This window comes from Moschus berezovskii, chromosome 13 (assembly GCF_049115385.1).
Source record: "Moschus berezovskii isolate FMDL1 chromosome 13, NW_MosBer_1.0, whole genome shotgun sequence".
Taxonomy (NCBI): domain Eukaryota; kingdom Metazoa; phylum Chordata; class Mammalia; order Artiodactyla; family Moschidae; genus Moschus; species Moschus berezovskii.
Genome location: NC_142472.1, coordinates 67882793 through 67908143, shown reverse-complemented (window position 1 = coordinate 67908143; position 25351 = coordinate 67882793). Strand labels below are relative to the sequence as shown.

The window sequence follows — 25351 nt, the reverse complement described above, 5'->3', positions numbered from 1 at the left end:
GAACCGGTAAATCCATAGAAACAAAACAAAACAAACAGGTAGTTGCCAGTGGTTGGGGGAAAGAAAGAATGGGGAGTGACTGTAAGGGGTATAGGGTTTTCTTCTAAGGTGATGAAATGCTTTAGAGCTTCATGTAAATGCTGGCTGCACAGCATGGTGAACGCAGTAAATGCCTCTGAATTGTATACTTTAAAAATGGTTAATTTTTGTATGTGAATTTCACCTCAAACCGAAAACACCCATGGGGAGTAAATAATAAATTCATGTAATATTCCAAAGCATTTTAATAAACAGTATCACGCAAATCCAGTTTGGGGAAGGGTATTAAAGCTAAAGGAGGATGAAGCATTCTGAACCGGGCGGAGCCCACAGCCAGCAGACGTGCAGGCACGGCGGCCGGCGGGCGCTGCCCTCGGTCCGGGCGGGCCGCCCCGAGCTCTCACCCGCAGACAGGAGGCGCCAGGTGACGGCGGGCGTGGCGAAGCAGGCGAACACGTCGTCGGTGGAGGAGAAGTGCGTGAGGTGCGGCAGGGTCACCGACTGGCCGCGGCACTGGCCCCACATGTACACGTGGCCGCCCTGCGTCTTGGCGGCCGACGTGTGCGCCGAGTGGCAGGCCGCAATCTCAATCACCCTGGAGAGTTTTAAGAACAACACACGTCACGTTTTCTTCGCAGAAGCCCAAGCCCAGCACACACGGTAAAGGAAAAGTTTTGTGCTCCGAACACGGATTCAAAGTTAGCTGTCAGGTCATACGGACAAAACCAAAAGACTGGAGCAACAGCTCTGGGTTAGGCTCATCCTGGTGCGCCCTTTCTCACCCGAAGCTCATTCTGAGATAGGATAGGCAATGCATAATGTTGAGGAAAACCCGGGAAAACGGACTAGCAACCAAAGTAAATGAGGAAAGTAGACACTGAAAAAAATGTTCTGGCAGTTCTGGGAGCTTAACCAGTAGCAAAAAATTCTGTATTCAATAAACCATTTCCTTACAAATACAACTTTCTCTCTTACCCCTAATCGGGGCTCAGAATGCTCATTAGGCTGATTAAGCAGTGGTCCAGGGGTCATGGACTCTGACTATCCCAATCCAAAGGGACCATCAAGCCAAACTTACTACATTTCTCTGCATGCTTCTTAGGCGGTGTCCCAGAATTAGAAGTCAACATCCTAAAGCTTAGTGGGCAAGACCTCACAATATGGCTCAACAAACATTAAGCATCTATTCCAGTAACACACATTAAATCAAATCAATATTTAAACAGATAATGGCCTTTCAAGGGCAGATTTTATTTATTTAAAAGTTTAGTTGGCTCAAAGGGAAAATAATATGCTTTAAATTTCAACATGGTGATGGACCCTACTAGGAAGTCTGCAGGCAATACACCAAAATGCATGAATGCCTATCAGTGGTTACTTCGGGTGGACATCTGAGAAAGCTGCATGAGAATCATGTCAACTTCACATTCACTATGACAGGTACAACACTCTTTTGTTCACAGTGAGAATGTTAATGAACGGAAGAGCTACAAAGCCAAACACTAGCGCTCTAGCGCACACAGGCCAAGTCCCCAGGCATACACAATCCCAAGATATGGTACCACCAAGTTACCTTTCTTTCTCCACCATGATGTGTGCTGGGCTTAGCAGGTTATTTTTATTGCCAGTTCCCAGCTGCCCATACGTGTTAGCTCCCCAGGCATAGAGCAAGCCCTCATCGGTTAGTGCTAGAGTATGTGCATAGCCGCAGACAATCTGCAAGTAAATTTACATGGTTACCATCAACAGGAGAACAGGAAGGGCAGGGGAAACATCTACTTAAAAAGATTACAGCCAGCTCCTGCAGAATGCCAATTCATTATCAGGTGTGGACTGACATTCTCTGGAACATTAAAAAAGCATTAGAAAAGCCTATACCTGAGACTACTGGATTCTTCCCAGTAGCTTTTCAAATTATCAAGACCAGTGTGCCAGCACCATGGTCTTGCTTCTCATCATGGGAATTTAGGGAGGATATAATATTAAATGTGGCAGATGAAGGCACAGAGTACTGTTCAAAAAGTCTTATTAAAGAGTAAATCTCTGGGACTTCCGTATTGGTCCAGTGATTAGGACTCCATGCTTCTATTGCAGGAGGAACAAGTTCAATCCCTGCTCCAGGAGCTAAATTCTCACAGATATTCCAAGTCAGATCAGGGAAGATAGACAGGGAACAGCAGCTAGGAGCCCACCACATGTACCTGGTTCACGCACACACTGTGCAAAGCCGCCACTCTCACAGGGGTCAGCTGATTGCCATTGTTTCCCAAGCCGAGCTGACCATTGCCATTGTAGCCCCAGCCATACACCTGAGAGAAAGGGGGAGAAGAGGGTTTTAAAACTGCTGGGAAGAGGAAAGAGATAAAAATGAAATCCGTCTAAACAAATGAGAGATTTCTTTCCCTTCCAATGCTCATATTCTACTGAATGAGGTCCTACAACTGATCTCCAAACAGAAGATGTTTCAGGCGTGGGGATGACAGAATCTGGCAACTTCTACTCCAGAGCTTACCAGCTGGATAGCCTTGGGCGAGTCATTAATCCTTGCTTGCTACAAGAGGAACCTGAGGCTCATTAACAACTATTAATCACCTACTGTATTTCCTAGTACTTTTTTGAAAAGTACTAGGAATTAAGTCTTTGGAAACGGTTGAACAGGGGAGATGGACATACGCAATTTTTCTGCAGCCAGAGAGCAAGTGCTGGGGCAGAGATATAATCAAGGCACCACAGGTAGAGAGGAGAAAGGACTGAGCCATAGGAATAAAGTTAAGGAAAGATTTTTTCAGATAGCAGAAACCTGAACAGCATAGATGCTCAGATCTGGCTGAAGGGTAGATGGGGATGAAGGTATCCCAGGGAGAGGCAGGTTCAGGAGACAAGCAGGTGGGCTGGCTGGACCCACCTTGGGTGGTGACAGGGAAAAGACCAGAAGGAAAAGGGCCAAGGGATGAAGTGCCCAAACACAGACCAAGGACTGCAAAATGCATACATGGATCTGCCACTGAAATATCCCAAAGCAGAGATTACCATGATTAATGCTGTATTCTGGAGCGACCTTGCAGGCAGCAACACGAAGGGTGAGGCAGGAAGGCCTCAAACACATAAGCTCATCTCCCACTGGCAGAGAGGGGAGCTCTGACGGGGGCCAGCAAAGGCAGTGATGGCAGGACAAGAGAGGGGACAGAGGAAAGAGGTGAAAGAGGAGACACAGGAGAGTGTGGGGACCCCTCAGACACCTGCAGCAAGAGGGGCCATCGCTCAAAGCAGCAGAGCTGGGCACAGGTCTGACAGCGAGTGGTGAAGGCTGAGAACAGCCAGCGTGGCACAGGGTGAAGTACTGGCCAGGAACAGACAGCAGGCCTGGCTCAGATCAGAAACACGCGGTGTGGGTGGCAACACACCCCAGGGCAACGCAGGGCAAACGGGCATGGGTGAGGGCCTTCCACGTCTGTGTGACAAGGGGCAAAGGGGACAGGAGTTCAGGGTGCTAGCAGGAGATGGTTAAAAGCACATTCAGTGTCGGAAATCTAACAGGTTTGAACCTCTGGGGAGAAATTTGGCAAGAGCTATCAAAAAATTTAATGGTATATTCTCTGACCCAGAAACCCTATGTCTGGAAAATTATTCTATAGAAATACTTGTATGTGTGTACAAAGATATACACACAAATAATAACAGAAAATCAGTGCAACAGTGTTTTTAATAGCCAAATATGAAAAAAAAAAAAAGCTGAAATGCCCATCAGAAGAGTTCTGGATATGGGTCATGGAAAATGAACATCCATACAAAGAAAATTAAGCAACTGTTATAATGGAAGCAACTATAAATGGTCTGCCAGTGGAGTTAGGTAAAATATCTATGCTGTTAAGCAGAAAAGGTGCAGACTGGCAGAGAAAAGCAGTAGGTGATTATACTCACCTGTATACAACTATTTATAGAGAAAGGTCCAAAAGGATATATATCAAACCATTAAAAAACTGAGGGAAAGGTATTCACTTTTTATTTTACGTGTCCTATTTGTTTTCCTTTGTTGAAATAATCACATAATAATAATTAAATTTACTTTTAAAAATAAAAAAAGTGTTTCAAAAAAGAAAGAAGTGGAAAACACTGGGATGGAGGATGTTAGACGACTATCCCAAGGCATTCGGAAGTCATCCAGCATAGTATCAGGCTTGATTCAGAAAGTCAGCTAACAGAGCTGAGTTCTCAGTAACCTCCAGGACCCGCACACCCCGATGCAGGATGCCGTACATTCGCGTCCAGAGAAGTATCCTGGAGTAGTGTTTGTGCACTGGGACATGGACAAGTGGTCACAGGTCCATTTAAGGAGAAGCTGCAACCAGAGTAATTCTACAGAAATAACCATCAGCTCAAAGGTGACCATGGTCAAGGATCACTGAAAGGTGGGTTTTCTAAGAGTAGCTAATAACCATCACGATGAAAAATTCTGCATTTGCAAGCTGCTTCTTCCTGGGGGCAAGCATTGCAGACATGGGCAGGCACAGAGCCTTCATGCCCATTAGCATCACTGCTTATAAACACCATCAGCTAACTTTAGAGAGCACACAGGGCCTCTCACCTTCTGAGATGGCCCGCACTCTGTGGAGTGTTCCTCTAAGGGCTGGTCTCATCTTCTGAGGCAGGTTGTATTCTGTCTATGGAATGTGTATCTCTCTAAATAAACCAGTTTTCACTTAAAAAAAAAAAAAAAAAAAGAGTCCTCTTCCATTAGAAGAAAGAGGTAACGTCAAATTCTTTCATCTACTACATTAAATCACAAACAAATGCCTACAAGCATCGGGCTATGTGGATCTGGCAAAAACACATTCGAACTTCTACTTGCAGATAAACTTGGAACTTAAAAATTCATAATGAGGCGCGAACAGCCTGTGGTTACACCTCTATGAGTTAACTATCCATGGAGCTATCAAATCAGAGCTCTTCCTTCCACGATCTAAGCCCGTACCTCATAAAGAAAAGGACAGGAGAAAGAGGGGTGCAAAGAATGCTCACCTCACCATTGTCCAGAACAGCCATGGACGAGGTCTGACCACAGGCGATGCCAACCACCCTCTTAATATGTAAACAGTTTGTCACTTTCCGAGGAGTTGGTTGATTTGCGGTGGACCCTGACCCCACCTGGCCACAGTTGTTATAGCCCCAAGCAAATACCTACACAACACGAGGAGAAAGGAGAAAGAGTGAGGGTGGAAATGCTAACACACAATAATCATCATAAAACAACAACAAACCCACTGGATGAGTCCCTACAGCGTGCTAACGGTCCTAAGTGCTTCACACACAGGAACCTGTCTAACCCTCACAGCAAGCCTGAAAGATGACCCTGGGGTGGGTATTAATACTATTATCATCCCCATCATATACAGACGTGTAAATGGGAACACAGAGAGGTTAAGTCACTTGCTTGAGATTCCACAGCTAGTAAATACGATTTACTACTAATGTGAACCCAAGCAGCCTAGCGGTGCTCTCCACACTGTTACACCGCCACTATAATTTTAGTAGCTCTTTATGGTTTTTAAATCTGGCATCCAAAGGAAATGAGGTATGTGCCACGTAAGTATCAGTGATTATGAAAAAAAATCAGCCTAACTCTTTGGGTGTAGTCTTTTTTTCCCCCCATGGAAATCCTTCAAAACAATACTTACTTTCCTCTATCTCATTAATCACCAGTGGGCAATACTATATACCCTTCCTTCCACAAGCCCCATCATTATAATTATTAATCACAGTTCCACTTCCTAACACAGTCAGGCTCACAAGTATTAAGGAGATGCTTGTCCCTACAGGAATGACAAGCGGTCATTAGGAAACTTTTTTTTTTTAATTATTATTATTTTTAGCTGTAGGACTACTGCTTTAGAATGTTGAGTTGCTCCTGATAATGTTTTCTGAGTCCTCATTTGCTGTCATCCCCAAGCAGCTCCCCTCCTCAACTGCATCCTGTTTGGCCTGTGATCAGCCATAGCCTGAAAACCGTATTTCTAAATGGAGAGACACAAATGGATCTCTAAGCTAAAGATGAAAAACAAAATGAAAAATCCCTTCAAGTTAATTATTAACTGAGCCTGCCAAACAAGAGTGTGTCCAAAGAGAAGAATCAGCCAAGGGCAGATGCTGGCGGCAGAGGAGGTAACTTCCTCCATCACTAGGAAGATCTGTGAGGACCCCTCTCACCTGCCTGTGGCAAGCGGTCCTCACACATCCTGAGTTCTGGCTGCCACGAGTCTCTGTTCTCCCGCCTCTGTCAGCATTTTCTACCTAAGATCACACATCTGAGGCTGCCCATGTACTGTCTTGAAACCCACGGCTGATGTCTTAAAAAGTATATGTGGTACAGGTTCATTTCACAGGCACAAAACGAAATAACCCTGACAGTAATTACTTCCTGTTAAACGGATTCACAGGAACAGCCAGTGTAAATATTTATATTTACCAGTTACCCAGAGTAGCATGTGCTTAAGTTTACGATAAACCAGGAAGGAAGGCTGCACAATTAGCAAGTTCTAATTTCAACCATCATTCTTTTGCACTTCTTTTCAAACAGCCCAAGTTCTCTTCCAATGCAGTTGCCTTTGGTTTTTAAAAAAATGGGGACTGGGGTTCCACTGACCAAGAAACAGCCTGGGAACAGTGGATTCCATGTACCAGGGCTCTGTGCAAGGCCTGGCTCCAGCACATTACAGCCACGAAACCCTCATCTCACCGAGCTGCTCTGGTTTCCTCAGCTGCAACCTGCCCCATTTATGAAATCACTAACGTCTCTGAAGGACTCAACAGGGAACAACAGAATCTGACTTTTATTTCAGAAGACACAGTGGGCAGAGAAGTTATACTGCACAGTTTAGACCAATGTAAAAGCTATGGGACAGGGACTGCCCTGGTGAGCCAATGGCCAAGACTCTGCACTCCTAGTGCAGGAGACCTGAGTTTGATCCCTGGTCAGGGAACTGGATCCCACACCCCACAACTAAAGTTCTTGCATGCTGCTACTAAGATCTGGCACAGGCAAATAAATAAATAAATATTTAAAAAAGGAAAAAAAGCTATGAAACAGAAGAGACCATGGCAACGGTCCAGGAGATGGCAAAGCCCAACCTAAGGTGATGGAGATGGAGAGGAACAAAATGACACAAGAGACTAGAGGACAGAACCAGCGGGATGAGTAACATTTAAGATATGCATGGAACTCGGTTGGGGGGGCAGGAAATCAAGCTGTATAGAACCTACTGGAATGTTGGTAGTGATGCTATGACATCACTACATTTACTGACTAACAAAATAGACCTGGGGGGGCGCAGGTAGAGGTCATTGAAAAAACGACAGTACAGAACACTGTCATACACATCTGATTTGTAATCTGAGCAAAAAGCAAGAGGCTCAGCTGCCTTAAGAATTCAGTCTACTGTCTTCCAAAGAGTGCTCCAGATCACACAAGGTAGGCTGTGTTAGAGAAGGAGCCTGTTCTCACAGTGCTTTTAGCTATGTCCCCAGGGCAGCTATGTTCACACCATCGTCAGTTCAAGTACAAATATGGTCTTTTAAAACAAAAAAAAGCAAGGCGTTTTCACAAGGCCAAAGGTAGAAATGATCCAAATGTTCACCAACAGACAAATGGATAAACAAAAGAGATAAACAGTGAAACACTGCCAGCCTCAAAAAGGGATGAAAATCCGCCACGTGCCGCCACACGGATGAACCTTGAGGACATTAAGTGAAATAAGGTGGTCACAGCGGACAAGCACTGTGTGATCCCACTCACAGGAGGCACCTAGAGGGGTCAGGTTCCTAGAGCGCAGAATGGGGGTTGCCAGGGGCTGGGACTAAAAGGAAGGAGTTAATGTTTAATGGGCTCAGAGGTCAGTTCTGAGAGATGAAAAGAGTGCTGTGGATGGTGATGGTTGCAAAACAACGTGAATGTACTTAATGTCACTGAACTGAGCACTTAAAAACGGTTAAGATGGTAACTTTTATGTGTCTTTTGTGTGTGTTAGTTGCTCAGTCATGTTCAACGTTCTGCAACCCCATGAATTGTAGCTCACCATGTTCCTCTGTCTATGGATTCTCCAGGCAAGGATACTGGAATGGGTATCGTTTCCATTCCTTCTCCCTTTGCCATTTCCTTCTCCAGAGAATCTTCCCAATCCAGGAATCAAACCCAGGTCTCCTGCATTGCAGGCAGATTCTTTACCGTTTGAGCTACACAGAAGTAAACGAGGGACTTCCCTGGCCGTCCAATGGTTGAGACTTCACACCTCCATTACAGGAAGCACGAGTTCGATCCCCAGTCAGGGAACTAAGATCTCCCATACCTTGAGGAATGGCCCTCCCAAATTTAAAAATAAATAAATAAAAGTAAAAATAAAGCTTAAGAGCAGGGCACTTACCTCTCCATCAGCTGCCAGAGCCATTGAATGATGCGAGCCACAAGCTACTTCAACCACTTGCTTGATCAAGAGGTTGGTGCAGACCTGGATGGGTGCCAGGCCTTGGTTGGTTGTCCCATTCCCAAGCTGGCTGTAGCCATTGTGGCCCCAGGCATACACGACTCCATCTACACAAGGGGGGCCACACACAATCAGCTCAGAGAAGAGACAGCCGACCCCAAACATTCCTCCCAGACTCTGTACAACTCGTATTCCACCCTTTACTTCTTTTAGTGACGTTGTGATTTGTAAGAAATGTATATTTGGTCACCCAGATTACAAAAATACATTGCTCTTGTATATTTGGTCATCATCCACAGTTCCTGGCTCACAGCTCCCAAAACTGGAGGAATCTCCTTAGAGCTGACAATGATGAGGGGGTCTTTTGATAATGAGAATATTATCTCCTGGCATCTCTTGCCAGGAGAACTAACCACAAGGTAAGTGGGTTGGAAGGGACAGGGCTGCAGGCTAAATCAACTGCCAATGCCGATGGCTTAGCCGTCATGACTACATAAGGAAGCCTCCGTAAGAACTGCAGGGGACAGTTTTCTGGCCCCCTTTCAGAGCGTTTCCATGTCGGAGAAGCAGAACACTCACACACGCCACTGCGTGAGGCAGCAAGCCTGACAAGGATGCAGGCCCCTTTATTCAGGCTGTTGATTCACATCCTTTTACAATAACCCGTCATCCAGGGACTAAACCGTTTTCTGGAGTTCCTTGAGTCATTCCAGCAAATTAATCCAATCCAAAGCATGAATTTCCCTGTGGTCCAGTGGTTAGGAATCTGCACTTCCACTGCAGGGGGCCTGAGTTTGATCCCTGGGCCGGGGACTGAGATCCCACATGCCACAGTGAAAAAAAATAAAGAAAAATAAAAACCCACAAAGCCCAAGGAGAGATGGAGGGAACCTGGGATTTGCAGCAGGTTCATCAGAAGCACAGGTAACAACCTGGGCTCGAGACCAGCATCTCAAGTGGAGGGTGGTGTTGTGGGACTGAGCCTCTTACCTGTACAATCTGATTCTATCTCTGAGTAGATAGCATCAGAATTGTGTGCAATTCCTGGACACCCTGATAATATTGAAGCATTACTTTTGGGTGTGGGAATGCCTATATACACACACACACAGATTGGGTCTAGGAATTAACTAATACTTTGACACACACACCCACCCCCTATTAACTAATACTTTGACACACACACACACACCACCCCCCCACCCCCAGAACTCTCTATTTAGTTGATGTCAGGATGGGATTTGCAGAACAGCCTGCAAATGGCTCACATTTGTTTTTTGAAGACAAAGAGATTAAAGAGCAAAGAATGAGGAAACTTTGACTACTGGATAGCTACCTAGTCACCGTGGTATGAAACTGCAGCTGTGCTGTAATCAGTTACTAAAGGTCAAAGTTACCAATGCAATTGAGAAATTGGAGTAGAGCCTACTCTTAAAGAACTTGCTCAACAGATACATAAGGAAACGCAAAATAAAAAGCACGCTAAATGAACAATTTCCTGCTTATTTCATATATAACAGCCAAAATAAAAATTAAAGTAAGTGCTGGGTGGGGCCCTTGATGTTGATTCAAGCTCAGATTTGGGTCAATCTGAGCTTCAGCCATTTGCCTCAAAGTGGCCAAGAAAATTATGCAGGAGCAATGGAAAGCACCTCTAGTACCTCTGAGTCAAATGAGAAAATAGTTAACCTAGGGGAAGGGGAAACCAAGAAACAACTGAAAGCAGGGGGTACAGTGTGCAAAAACTGGCTCATTCTGAGGGCTGATGTCACCGGCTTCCTGAGGAACCTTTACTGACACGGGCTGTGAGTGTAACTGACATAAGGGCTGTGTCTGTGGTTTTCAAGGCTGCAGGCTGGAAGAGCATGTGTGGGCTGAAGCAGGACCCACCACTCTCTACTGAACCATCATACGTGGCTGTGCATGACCCAGAAGGTTATTCCCAAGGAGACTGCCAGGGTGGTAGACAGGATAAAAGCCATGGTAGTGTGTTTATCCTGAGAAGATGGATTTCCCAACTCCCCCTATTAATGGCAAATGGAACATCCCAGATGAAGCAGCTGAGATGCAAGCCATGTGGGACTGGCTTTACGATACCTGGGGTATTCATCTCTGAATACAAAATCAAATAGTTTGAGATGCCGTATCCAATATGCTCTCTCAACTTCCTCATACGAATCTTACAGAGAACAGGAAAGGAATTATGAAAATGGAGAAAGACAAAGGGAGAGAATCAAGGGACCCAACCCAGCAGAATAAAAGTCTTCAATTACCGAGTGGGATCAATAAAAGGGATGTTGATGGAACTGAAACCAAGGGATGACCATGGCACTGTCACAGGCTGGTGGACCGAAGGGACCCCATGTTGGTCTCTAACACTGAAGGGCCCCAAACAAGTTGACTCTATTTATCCCAGTTTTACAGGCATTTAAAAAGCTAGAAGGGCTTCCCTGGTGGCTCAGACAGTAAAGAATCTGTCTATAATATAGGAGATACCTGTATTCAATCCCAATGGGTTCAATCCCTGGGTTGGAAAGATCCCCTGGAGAAGGAAATGGCAACCCACTCAAGTATTCTTGCCTGGAGAAGCCCATGGACAGAGGAGCCTGGTGGGCTACAGTCCATGGGGTCACAAAGAGTCAGACACAACTGAGCAACTTTTCACTTTTCAAAAAGCTAGAAGGTAATGACTCACTGGAAAAGACTCTGATGCTGGGAGGGATTGGGGGAGGGAGGAGACGGGGACGACAGAGAATGAGATGGCTGGATGGCATCACCGACTCGATGGACATGAGTTTGAGTGAACTCCGGGAGTTGGTGATGGACAGGGAGGCCTGGAGTGCTGTGATTCATGGGGTCGCAAATAGTCGGACACGACTGAGCGACTGAACTGAACTGAATGATTAAAATAAGAAAATTGATCCGGAATGCCCTGGGGCAAGGATAAGGAAGATGAATCAAGATAAAGACTGACCTGAAGGCCAGGATCTTCTGGCCCCACCACTGGCCAGACACCCAAAGGCATAAGCACCTGTGTGAGTGAAACAGCCAAGGGGAGAGAGGATACAGACAGTGGATGGGAGCCAAGTGACAGTCTGGATGGAAACTGGGGATGTGGAACAGACTCTGTGTGAGGTGGTCCCGTCTCCCTTACCTGAAGGTATTATTGGGTAGATATTAGTTCTGACTGGGGACTGCCTCCCCTACCTAAAACATGAGGCGTGGAAATCTACCCTCAGGTCAGTTTTAATTGGGCGCTGGCTGGAACCCCTAGAACTGCCTAAGCCCAAACAGGTGTTTAAAGAGAGAACACCCCGTGGACAAGAAGAGCTCATGACTGTAATTCAAGCTGGGGCGCTGCGCCCAATGCACTCACTGAACGATTGAAGCTTGCCCAGTGGCCTGCGGGAAAGGCAGATGGTTTCTGGGGACTAACAGCAGGCATTTTTAAATCACTTTGGTCGTGTACGACGCTTTGCAACCCCATGAACTGTAGCCCACCAGGATCCTCTGTCCATGGGATTTCCAAGGCAAGAATATTGGAGCAGGTTGCCGTTCCCTTCTCCACGGGATCTTCCCAACCCAGGGACTGAACCTGCATCTCCTGCTTGGCAGGTGGATTCTTCACCACTAAGCCACCAGGGAAGCCCCATCTGTAAGATTACCCGAAAGACAGCTGGATCTGAGTGGGGTCCTGCATGAGAGTAGGTATGTCTGAGTTAGCAGAGGGCGGCAGCTCTCCCACTGCTGAAAGGTGGGAAGGCACTGACTCAGACATGACCTTGAGAGTATCCGCCACCTGCACTCTGCACCAGAAGCTTACAGCCAACCTGGAGCACCTCCCAGCAGTGACCACTGGGATTTCAGACCAGAAATTTCCCAGATGCTGCTCACCATTTGAGAGGAAATCAGCAGCCTGGGCGGTAACTGAGATTCCCTCAATGACTGAAGGACATAAAATAGTCATGAAACTTGAGATACCCACAACATCTTGGGTGGTGTTGGAGAAGCACTCTAGTCAGGAAGGCAGTGCCCAGAGGGTTTCATAATAAAACAGAAATGTTTTACCCAGGGGGTGTGCTGCTGGGGTAAGGTGGGGAGGTGCCTGCTGTATCATGAAGCAGGCAGCCTCTGTTCATTGAGGACCAACTCTGGAGCCGGTTGAGAAGCTGCTAGAACCCACTGCCTTACGGATGTGCCCTGTGAAGCTCTAACCGAGCAACCAAGAGCTGCTGGCCTTACAGACACAGTTCCAAGGCAAATGGACACGCTCCCATTTGGAAAGTGGCCACATTAAAACCAGTGGATGGCAAGACTGACTGAAGGAGGCAAGAACAATCAGCTCAGTGGCTGAACTGCAGGCTGTTTTCCCAGCAGCGACACAAGAACTGAGCAATCAGAAAAGCCCCTGTGGTTGGGTCTTTACCAACTCACTGGCTACAGCCAATGGCCTGGCTGTGTGGTCAGGTGGATGGGCAATGGAAACAACTGGAAAAGGGATGCCCACATGGGACATGGCCCTATGCCATCACTCTGGGAATTAAAGAGGCGCATTAAAGTATGACGTGTCCACGCCCATCACAAGAAGGTGATGAGAACCACCAAGTGACCGTCTGGTGCACTCTCTTGGAGTGGCCTCCCGGATCCATGAAATGAGTGGGTGTGGGGGGCTGCAGCGATGCAGAGACAGGTTGGATCTAGACATCTTCCTCTTGCACCCTGAGAGGCACAAAATGCAGGCACAAGAACCATTCTGTCAACAAGAGAGACTGCAGGGCTATGGGGAAAATGCCCCACACAGAGCTGGCAAGGGGATTACACTGGAACAACGCCAGTGGCCTCGGGGGCTATAAATGGGTCCTACTAGGAAGAGACCCTTACTATGGACTGAGCTCTGCCTACGAGGTAGTAGAGGCAAGTGCTCAAAATACTATTAAAGGATTGGAATGGAAAATGCTGTTTTCTTGTTGTTTAGTCTTTTTTTGTGTAGACAAGTCACGGATCAATTGCCTGGGGAAGATAAAGGCATTTTAAGACGGTGTCTCAAAGACTTCTCTCATATCCCTTTCTTGGGAAGATACTAGAAAATGTGTCGCACCCACATGAGGGTATAATCCAAGGAGGAAGACACAGGACCCAAAACGTAGGCGATTCAGAAAGGACAAAGGTGAAGGGACTTCCGAGGATGATGGTGAAATGAAGATCCAGGACAACAGGTGTGCAGCAGCTTGGAGTGACCAGTCAGGCTGGAGCCGGGGGACAGGGTGACCTGGAGCGGCCTGATGGGTTCAGAGGTGCCCAGAAGCAACACTGCGATACAGCGGGAGCTCCAGCTCACATTAATGACAGATGGGGAGAAAAGTAAGCCCAGGGAAGCAAACAGCTGTGTAAGAAAGGAGAATGGCTCAGCTATGAATAATGCTTTTCGAGTCCTGGGAATGTGAAAACTGCACATGGCGACGTGGTGACATCACTATGCTGCTAAGTCACCTCAGTCATGTCTGACTCTGTGCGACCCCATACATGGCAGCCAACCAGGCTCCCCCGTCCCTGGGATTCTCCAGGCAAGAATACTGGAGTGGGTCGCCATTTCCTTCTCCAATGCATGAGAGTGAAAAGTAAAAGTGAAGTCGCTCAGTTGTGTCTGACCCTCAGCGACCCCATGGACTGAAGCCTTCCAGGCTCCTCCATCCATGGGATTTTCCAGGCAAGAGTACTGGAGTGGGGTGCCACTGACATCACTACACTGACAGGATAAGCAGAGGGAAGGCTAATCAGGCTAATCAGAAAGAGGGCTAATTCCATCTGCTGTTACAAAAAGTCCAAGGATAAGGTCTAAAATTCAAAACCAACAGCATAAGCATATTAATGTAAAAACATGAGATTAAAAGTCAGAAAAAAACAGTTAAAAAGGAGTGGTTTTTAAGAGTAAGGACGGATGAAACCGAGTGCTGGTTTTTACTAAAAGTCATACACTGATGGTTTAAAGTGTTAAATTGTTTTTGAACTCTATGACTACTTGAAACAAAATACACACAAATGTATATATTATACATACATTAAACATGCTATATATCACCTATGATATATGTTACGTAAAACATATTATAACAATCAAAACTGAATTAAAAACAAAAAGAAGACTACTCCCACAAGAAAATCAGTTACTTATATTTGTGCTTTCTGCTTATTTATATCTTAATTATAACACTCAACATATTTAAAACTGCAGGATCCGAACTCCAAAAATAATTCCAAAAGCTAAGTCTCCCAAGGTCATGCATATGTTTTAATATGTTCGCTCATGACAAAAAAAAAAAACAAACCCGCTTCAGTACTTTATGGCAGGAAGTCAACCGCTGCGTTAAAAAATTAATGCGTTAGGAAAACATTAAACCATTAGGTCACAATAGATGACAAGCTGAGCCAGCCAGCAAAGAAGCAGCTGCTTGAACGGGTCCATGTGATGCCAGAAGGCAGGATCATACAACTCAGAGGCGGAATAATCACCTCATTATGCTCTACGCCAGTTACACTCTTACTAGACAGTCATGCTCACATTTGGACCTCACAGCCTGAGGAAGATGCCGAGAACCCGGCTGGATTCCAGTGGGAGTCAAAGGCAACTAAAAAGCTCAATACTAAGACAGGTGGTTACATCCAAGGAAGCCGTGACTCCCCAGACCAGAGACAGAAAGACAGAGACACAAACGCTCCCACGTGCACCCTGCAGTTTACCCAACAGAAAGCTAGAGAGCAAGAACTCGTGTGCCTAAAACGTGAAGGGAAGAAGCCGGGTTATGCACGACAGACTCAGGGAGATCGGGGGCCCACGGTGCAGAACAACAGCCTGGGAAGAACGCAGAGGCCTCTCTGGTGATCTCGGGGAGGCAGAAAGAATCTACCCAAGCTTTTTTCTATATGACGGTCACATGAACGCCAGGAAATGAACTGAGACTTCCTGAATTCAAGATACAGAAATGACACTAGTAAAGCAAAACCAGTATCACCAGTGTTTTTAAAAACACACCAGGTAAAACCTGGATGTTACCACGCTACAACAAAACTCACTGAAAAACTGGGCTGAAGGACCACTTACTTCGTCTGCTGCGATTCAATTTCCGCAACTTTACAGAAGTCGCCTAAAACCTCAGAAGTTTGCTTAAAATGAAAGTCATCCGACGGCTGTTCCAAGGGGAGCCTGAAGTGTTTAGTAACTTTCACCTGCTTTATGTACGTCCGCTCAGAAATTAAGAAACAAATCATTCGAAACTCAGTATGTGGCACAGCCCTACCTCCTCGTAGCTTAGAATTAACCGCTCGATTTCCCACAAACAGAAGCAGCTGAGCTTGTTGCCACTTTACCTTCGGTGCTGAGAAGAACATGGGGTCCACTCCCATAACTAAGACTCTTAATCTTCTTTCCACATAAGGCTTCCAGCTTTTTGGGTACAAGTGTACTCTGGTTGTCTCCAGTTCCTAGGCAGTTACTGTAGTTCAGTCCAAATACAAAGACCTGGGAGACAAACAGTTCTGTCTGAGTCACTTGGCCTACAGTGGCCTCAGTGTAGCAACAGCTACACAAAGGCTCCCTTCTCCACCCGGAACATAAGACGCGCGTCAGCTCAGCCTGGCCGCTCAGCAGACAGGTAGAGACTGACACGGCTGTTCAAATTCAACCTCTGCTGCCTACTTAGGTTTTATAATATTTGGCTGTACCGTGAGACTCAATGGTTGGTTGGCATCACCGACTCAACAGAGCTAAGTGTGAGCAAACTCCGTGAGATGGTGAAGGACAGGGAAGCCCGGCGTGCGGCAGTCCAGGGGGTCGGACGTGACTAAGCTGCTGAGCGACAACAGTGAAACTCGAAGGGCAGCAGGGATGAGGGGTATTAAACCGAGAAGCTGAAGGAAAAGACAGGTGACACCAAAGACGCACCACCTTCTTGGATTTCAGGTTCTCCCTCTGCGCTCCTTTTTCCTCAGTCTGCACACGGCAGACTCAACCTCCCGGAAAGCCCTAGAAGGAAGCCCTGGGGTTTGGGCCAGGCCCACCTCATCGCTGTCAGTGACGTAGAGCGCTTCATTGGCCGAGGTGCCGAAGACGCAAGCTTTCCGGATGGACGCGATCTCCTGAGGCGACAGCAGAGTGAAGATGGGCCACTTTCCCACGTCCACCATGACTCTGGCTTCAAGTAATTCCTACAAAGGAGCCGACATCTCTGCTGTAACAAACAAAGAAGGTTCCAGAAGAGATTAAGCAGCCACTCACTGAAACAGAAAAAGACCACATTGATAAAGAAGAAACAGAAGCTGATTCGGAATAAACCACCTACTTTTGGTTAAATGGATGGCTCACGTTCCCCAGCACCGCGTCCAATCCCTCCACCTTCAAAGTTGTGCCTTTTCCTGTAACGAGAAGAACCACTGGCTAGAACCAGATGTCTGTCGTGCCTGCTTACAAGTCAGGGCTCATTGGTCATGAACATGTTTTATGTGCAATCTGACAGCACATAAATGGAAATAAGACATGCCAACTAGTGAAATCAAGGTCTCCTCAGGTATTTCTGCCTCCAGGGTAATGAGATAAAGTTAAAGGTTACAATATTCATTTGTCTAAGAGAGTTAATTCTCATCTCAACTAGGAGAGTGTGTGTGTGTGTGTGTTATAAAAATTAGAATAATTTATCTCTACCTTCCCACTCTCCACTACTGCCCCCAGGATACCCTAAACGACCCCTGGGTCCCTTGTAGAAAAATCACTGCCCCAATGAGCCACTGTTTACTGATAGAAATGGAACATCCCTCAACAGCCTGGAGTGGCAAAAATATTAAGAAGCAGTAGCCTAAGATTTACTGGATGAAACCATAAAAGAAAGTACCATATTCAATGCGTAATTTATATGAATACCTTTTCTACATATATACAGACCACATTGCATTTCACACGCACAAGGATAAGCCAATTCACCTTCATCATGGTGTCAGGGTTGATAACTACAGCCTTCAGGCAAGTAGCAATCAGCTTAAAGAGCATCCTATACAAGGTAGAGAAATGTACCAATTTCCATAAAACTCTACATTTGATCTGTTCAAGAAGTTGCACACAAAGAATCTTGGTCATAGCTCCAATTCTCTGAGGGTTCAAAAGTATTTCTAGAAATTCCAGGGGGCTGCACGAAGCACAAAAATCTATCAAGCCACGCGAGTTTCCATTCTGGCTCTCACCTCTGGAAACTGAAATAGAATCAAAGAGTTGACAGACACATCCAGGGTTTCCTAATGAGGCACAGAACTTCTGATGGTCCTTCAAACTCACTCTCCTCGCAGATCTCTAAAAACAGACACACGAGTCAAGGTCTTTTTGGCCCCAGGACCTCTGCCGGCAACTATAGGAGAGCCCTGGGTCTTGGGCGTACTTAGCCAGGGCCTCAGTTTCCACCACCCAGGGAGGTTTTTCTCATCAGCACCTGCTGGGATGAGAAGGGTAAGATGCTTGCAACGCCTCAAGGATCACAGTGCATATTCAGTAAGCACTAACCACCACCAGCACAGGCTGGTTCTTATCACTGCATAGCCGGACCCCTGGACTAACATTTGAATGTTCTGAAAAGTGTGCATGAGGGTTTACGTACATGCACACACACATCTGTGTGTGTGTGATGGTGGGAGCACATAAAGGACTTCAGGGAGGGGAAAAGCTAACACTTAGGCATGTTAACACTTTTCTGTTTCAGATGGTACAAAAGGATACAGGAAAATAGGCCTCCCTACCGTCCCTCCCTGACCCTCTCTTCAAAGGCAACCGCTACCACAGTTGATTCTAATTCCTTCCAGAGACAGTGCAGACTCACATGGCAGGTGTGGGGGTGAAAGCTTCCCCTTCCCCTTTGGAGTCATTAACACACGTACCTCGTCCCTCCTCAGTGGTTCCACAGCACATTTCATTATATGAATTTAACAATTTAAATGTCTCCCACCAGAAACAGATAAGCCACTACCAGTCTGTTGCTAACATGAACAACACTGAAACTACTGCTTGCATACATACATGTCTTTTTAATATAAGTTTCTAAGATAAATTCACAGACCGGTTCCAAATAGGAAAAGGAGTGCGTCAAGGCTGTATATTGTCACCTTGCTTATTTAACTTATATGCAGAGTACATCATGAGGAACACTGGGCTGGAAGAAGCACAAGCTGGAATCAAGATTGCCGGGAGAATTATCAATAACCTCAGATATGCAGATGACACCACCCTTATGGCAGAAAGTGAAGAGGAACTCAAAAGCCTCTTGATGAAAAGTGAAAGATGGGAGTGAAAAGTTTGGCTTGAAGCTCAACATTCAGAAAACAAAGATCATGGCATCTGGTCCCATCACTTCATGGGAAATAGATGGAAAAACAGTGGAAACAGTGTCAGACTTTATTTTTTTGGGCTCCAAAATCACTGCAGATGCTGACTGCAGCCAGGAAATTAAAAGACGCTTACTCCTTGGAAGGAAAGTTTTATGACCAAACTGCTGCTGCTGCTGCTGCTAAGTCACTTCAGTCGTGTCCGACTCTGTGTGACCCCATAGACGGAAGCCCACCAGGCTCCCCCGTCCCTGGGATTCTCCAGGCAAGAACACTGGAGTGGGTTGCCAGTTAGCATATTAAAAAGCAGAGACATTACTTTGCCAACCAAGGTCTGTCTAGTCAAGGCTATGGTTTTTCCCGTGGTCATGTATGAATGTGAGAGTTGGACTGTGAAGAAAGCTGAGCACCGAAGAATGGATGCTTTTGAACTGTGGTGTTGGAGAAGACTCTTGAGAGTCCCTTGGACTGCAAGGAGATCCAACCAGTCCATTCTAAAGGAGATCAATCCTGGGTGTTCATTGGAAGGACTGATGCTAAAGCTGAAACTCCAATACTTTGGCCACCTCATGCGACGAGTTGACTCACTGGAAAAGACTCTGATGCTGGGAAAGGTTGTGGGCGGGAGGAGAAGGGGATGACAGAGGACGAGATGGCTGGATGGCATCACCAACTCTGTGGACATGAGTCTGAGTGAACTCCGGGAGTTGGTGATGGACAGGGAGGCCTGGCGTGCTGTGATTCATGGGGTCGCAAGAGAGTCGGACACAACTGAGCGACCGAACTGAACTGAAGATAGATTCCTAAAAGTGGAATAGCAGGGTCAAAATCTAATAGCTCTTTTACTTTTGTCAGCTATTTTAAATTGTCCTCTGCTAGCAGTACCAATATATTAAGATAAAAGAATCGTGCACGTACGGCACCACCCTTCACCTGCACCCTTGCTCACGGTATATTTTTCACGTGTCTCAGTTTTGTTTAAACTTGAATTTCTCTTAGGATGAGTGAGGTTGGGATAATTTTTTTTTTAAATAATCACAATCATAGCAACAGGTAACACTTCTTGGGTATTGTGTGCCAAATACTATCCCAAGTTATTTTACATTTATTAATTCATTTAATCCTCACTTGACAGACAAGGAAATGGAGACAAATGGATTTCAAGAGTTTGCTCAAACTAGTAAGTGGAAGATTCGGGACCTGAAGTCATGCCACCCGGAGCCAGCGTGTGCACCCTTCACCTCTTGGTCTCATATGATTAAGAGACCAGGTGTCAACCTATTACATAAAGTCACTATTTTTTCTACTGGACTGTCATTCTTTTCTTAGTTCCTGATTTAGAAGTGTTCTTTGCATGCTAAGAAGACAGTCTTAAAGGCTTTTAGAAGTAACAGAAAAGATGCCCCCCCAAATGGTCTGCCTTGCGCCTCTTACAAAACAAGAGGAGAAAAACACAAGAAATGAAACAGTGTGGATATCTTCAAGCAGGTACATAAATTCCAAGAAAATCCAGACACTATTCTTCTAGAATACGAACTAAATCAAAGCCTATATCAAACTGTGTCAAAATTTAATACTTTATGGTAATATACAATTACATTTTAAATGGGGGGAATAATTATATCAGCCAAAAATATGATTTACCACCTTTAAAATTATAACACAAAAGGATATTACCATTCAAAGTCATACACTTTCCTGACAGCAGTGCAATTATTCTGAAGTCATTAATCAGTTTACAGGCAGCTCTGCCCTAAGGGTTTGGTAATCTGCTTTAAAAAAAAAAAAAATCAAGCTAACGTGCATAATGATAGCTTATTATACGAACTGAGTTTATGCATGCTAAATTACTTGACGCTTTATGAGATACTGCTCCAAATGCTGGTAACTTGAGAGTCAATAAAAAAGTCAAAGCATATATCTTCCATGCCCACACTCCTCAGAAAAGCAGAAAGCATGACCAATAACCCTGGTCTGGTGGAAAGGACTGGAGTCCTGAGGCCTGGGTTTTAGTCCCAGGTTTACTTTTAATCAATCCATGGGATGTGATAACCTTTCTGAGCCTGGGTTTTCCAAAAAGCTGCTCTGCAAAAATCTACAGTTCAAGAAGCAAAGAATAAGCTCCAGGGATTTCTGAACACGTGAGAAAACAAAGGCAGTGACACCAGCCAAGCAAGCAATTTACTCCTGGTAATGAAACCAGGACGAGCAGGAAGTCAGAAACCAGTAAGGATCGAGACCTGCTCTCTGTTGGTAGCTTCGCATACATTATTCCATTTAATCTTCACAATATCCTCGCAAGGAAGAGGCCATAATCCACGCTTACCAGGTAATTAAAGAGGTGAAAGGTGAAATGACTTCCCCAGGTCACAGGGCAGTCAGGATTCAACCCCCACTCCTGAGACTCTTCTTACAGAGAACATCAGTCCTTCAAAGGCTGAACTGCTCCCAACACGGCTTCCTTCTGACTTTACCTTGTCTCAGACATGTACACCAGCATCTTTTCAAAATGCCTCAAATATAAAAGAAATTTACCGCCCCCCCAAAAAAAAAATCCATTCCCCAAAACACCTCTGTCTGGATTTACCTGATTAAACCTTGGGAATGTCATTGGTACCTTCATTCTCCCAAAAACCACTGAGAAGGCAGGCCCTGAAGACTACATGTGTCCTTCATCCTCAGAGAGGTCACAAGAGCATGTGACACAAAGTATACCCTTGGGTTGTAGACTAAGGCATGGAGTGGGTCTTCATTAGACTAGACTCAACCTGGCCAACTGATAACATGAACAGGGAATCTTCAGAACCGAAACAAGGTTCTCTAAGAGCTCTGTGGAGCTATCAAAACCCAGGACTTGTCCTGTGCTGCCCATGACACAAATGAGTTCTGAGCTTGGGCTCATGATGTGTCTTCACTGTGGCAGCACAATGCAAATGTAAATACCACCAGAATTTTCTGATTAGCTCAGAATGACCACCATCATCATTAGTTAGATTACTGTGGTGAGACATTTAATCACTCTTCTTCCTGGGGGCAGTGGTATCTTTGCTGGTTATTAAGAAACTCATACTAAGACGCGTAATTCTATCAACTTCAAAGACTTAACATTCCACCCCCTATCACAAAATTATAATGTCCTAATCCAAAAAGCCAAAGCAGGCAGAATCACTAAAAATTAACCTTTTTTGAAATCTGTATCAGACATACCAGGTGGTGCTAGTGGTAAAGAACCTGCCTGCCAATGCAGGAGACTAAGAGACGTGGGTTCGATCCCTGGGTCAGAAGATCCCCTGGAGGAGGGCATGGCAAACCACTCCAGTATTCTTGCCTGGAGAATCCCATGGACAGAGGAACCTGATGGGCTACAATCCATAGGGCTGCAAAGAGTCAGACAAGACTGAAGCAACTTAGCACCCCTGCATTTATCAGACTGAAGAACCCTGTGACTTTCAATGACTGGGAAATACAAGGATCCATCACAGGAAGAGTGGAATTAGCTGGGACAATGCTGATGTCCTATGACATCTACTAACTGTGCCTAAATGTGAAGTAGAGGGATTAACAGTTTTTATCTAACTGTATGATTTCACTGCAGAGGAACATAAATATAGTTCAACTATGTTTCACTTAAATCATCACTCCAGAGTTTTAAAAAACAAATTAAATGCTTCAAATAGCAACCTGTGAAGTTATTCTACCAATGCATGTACTGAAGATGTGTAACTAATAGGAAAGAATCTTCACACCTGTCAGGTTCACTAGGTCCACTCAACCTGAGCCACCCTGGACAGGTACATACCTCGGTAAGTATTCAGCAGTGATTAACCAGGCTGTCTTTTCTGCATTTTCATACTGTCCATGGGATTCTCCAGGCAAGAATACTGGAGTGGGTTGCCATTACCTCCTCTTTGTCTATGACAAACCTAGACAGCATATTAAAAAGCAAAAATATCACTTTGCTGACAAAGGTTCATCTAGTCAAAGCTATCGTTTTTCCAGTAATCATGTACAGATGTGAGAGTTGGACCATAAAGAAGGCTGAGCACTGAAGAACTGATGCTTTCGAACTGTGGTGCTGGAGAAGATTCTTGAGACCCTTGGACTGCAAGGAGAGCAAACCAGTCAATCCTAAAGGAAATCAACCCTGAATATTCATTGGAAGGACTGATGCTGAAGTGCCAATACTTTGGCCACCTGATGCGAAGAACTGACTCATTGGAAAAGACCCTGATGCCGGGAAAGACTGAAGGCAGGAGGAGAAGGGGACAACAGGATGAGATGGTTAGATAGTATCACTGACTCAATGGACATGAATCTGAGCACACTCTGGGACAATGGAGGAGCCTGGCGTGCTGCAGTCCATGAGGTCTCAAAAGAGTTGGACACAACTTAGTGCCTGAACAGCAACCATGACAAACAGGTATCTTAAGGCGGACAGTCCAGTGCTTTCCCGTCCTATGTCAGCGTGCACTGCAAGGGAAGATGCCAACAAAAAGTTAAACCATGTGCTTACTCCCGAGAGGAAAACAAAAACCAACCAAGAAACCCACAAAAACCAAAAGTATTCTGGAAGACTTAGGCATGCAATAAAACAACATGTACTATGTGAATGCAATTTTAAGTATAATGTATACCGAAGAGGAATACAATTTTTTAAGTATCATGTATAACGTACTTCTCTGGAAAGATAGAGGTGATTTTTTTCTTTTTTTGCTTAATTATATTCCAAATTTCTATAATACCTATTTTGTGATCAAAAATAAACAAGCATTTTAAATGAAAACAAAAGTTTAGTTATCTTAACTATGTTTATCCTCCTAATCTGTTACAAGTTTTAAGAGGTATTTGTACCTTCAATTCACTACCTAGGGAGACAGAATGCTTCTGGCAAATCTGTAAAATGAATTTTTAACATAAACTTAAGTGTAGAAGGTGTGAATGTGAAATGGTACAGCCAACGTGAGTCTGAGTACGCTCCAGGAGCTGGTGATGGACAGGGAGGCCCGGTTGCTGCGCCCACAGGGTCACAGAGTCAGACACTAATGAGCGACTGAACTGAACAGCCAACATGGAAAACATTATGGAACTTCCTCAAAAACTCAAACACAGAATTACCAGATGATTTAGCAACCCACTTCTAGTGTATATCACAAAGATTTGAAAGCAGGGTCTCAGGCAGCTGTACACTAATGTTCAAAGCAACATTATTTACAACAGCCAAAAGGTGGAACATTCAAATGTCTATCAACAGCTGAACGGACAGACAAAATATGTATCCACTGGAATGAATAAACATGGATACAATGGAATGTTATGCAGCCTTGAAATGAAATACTAACCCACAATAAGGATGAACCCTTAAGACATTATGCTAAGTAAAACATGCTAGACACAAAAGAATAAATATTATATGTGTCCACTTACATGAGACACCTAGAGTACTCAAACTCAGAGACAGAAAGCAGAAAGAGGCTGCCAGGGCCTGGGGAGGTGGGTACGGGAGTTAGTAAATAGGATACAGAACTTCAGAAGAGATGACGAGAAAATTCTGGAGACTGAGAGTGGTGACACTGGCAGAACCGTGTGAATGGACTTAAATGTCATGAAACTGTATACTCAGAAATGGTTTTAAAATGGTAAACTTAATGTTATGCATATTTTAACCACAATTTTTAAAAATCAAAGAAAGGTCCCACGGGCTTCTATCAAGCCTGTATTAATAAACTCAAGCGTGTATTTTTAAAAGTTAAATGTAGAAGAGTTTCAGAACTAAAATATAATTTAGGAAAAGAATAGTCATAATTCTGTCTTGGGAAGGCAAGCTCAGATTAGGGAAATTCTGAATGGAACATTTCTACTCATAAAAGAAATATAACCTTCTTAGAACTTTCCAGTACATACAGCAATTCAAACTAGACCAAACTAATTGCTATGATGAACAGGTCCTTCCAGGACTTGATCGATAATCATAAAGAATGAGGTGTAATTAGCATGCCCGTTACGCTAAACAGTTACTCCTGAAGTTCAACAAGATAGTGATTTTTTTTTTGCAACATTATTTTTAGCCATTATTTAGGAAATACTTTCTTATAAACAGCACTGATGCGTTCAGAATCAATTATCATTCATTGTACATTAATAGGTGAATCAATGTGTTTTTTTGGCTATACAGATATAAAATAAGCATGAAAGAACAAAAAAGATAAATGGAAGCAGAGATTAGAAAAGAGTTTAACCCTCTCAAGGACTTCCTTTATGCTTCAGCTGGTAAAGAATCCGCCTGCATGCGGAAGACCTGGGTTTGATCCGTGGGTTGGGAAGATCCCCTGGAGAAGGGAAAGGCTGCCCACTGCAGTATTCTGGCCTGGAGAATTCCAAGGACTGTATAGTTAGTCCCTGGGGTCACAAAGAATCGGACACAACTAAGCGACTTTCACTTTCACACTCTCAAAGGATAATGTGCCAACCCACTCAGATCTCTG

At 44.8% G+C, this 25351-nt stretch overlaps 1 protein-coding gene across 13 annotated transcripts in view; it reads right to left on the bottom strand.

The window, feature by feature from the left end:
* Positions 1–25351, bottom strand: part of RCBTB1 (RCC1 and BTB domain containing protein 1) — a 54476-nt gene that overhangs the window by 19791 nt on the left and 9334 nt on the right. For 4 of the 13 annotated variants that reach the window (XM_055426127.2, XM_055426137.2, XM_055426128.2 and 1 more), the window contains exons 2-9: positions 16850–16922; positions 16569–16738; positions 15879–16029; positions 8454–8620; positions 5059–5217; positions 2241–2348; positions 1613–1755; positions 444–634 (exon numbers count right to left, since the gene is read on the bottom strand). In XM_055426127.2, the coding sequence (XP_055282102.2) occupies positions 444–634; positions 1613–1755; positions 2241–2348; positions 5059–5217; positions 8454–8620; positions 15879–16029; positions 16569–16694 (1045 nt within the window). In that variant the 5' untranslated portion in view covers positions 16695–16738; positions 16850–16922. Of the gene's footprint in view, positions 1–443; positions 635–1612; positions 1756–2240; positions 2349–5058; positions 5218–8453; positions 8621–15878; positions 16030–16568; positions 16739–16849; positions 16923–17741; positions 17762–22668; positions 22793–25351 lie in introns of those variants that run through there. The other 9 variants (XM_055426131.2, XM_055426132.2, XM_088842746.1 and 6 more) reach the window with 6 other exon arrangements.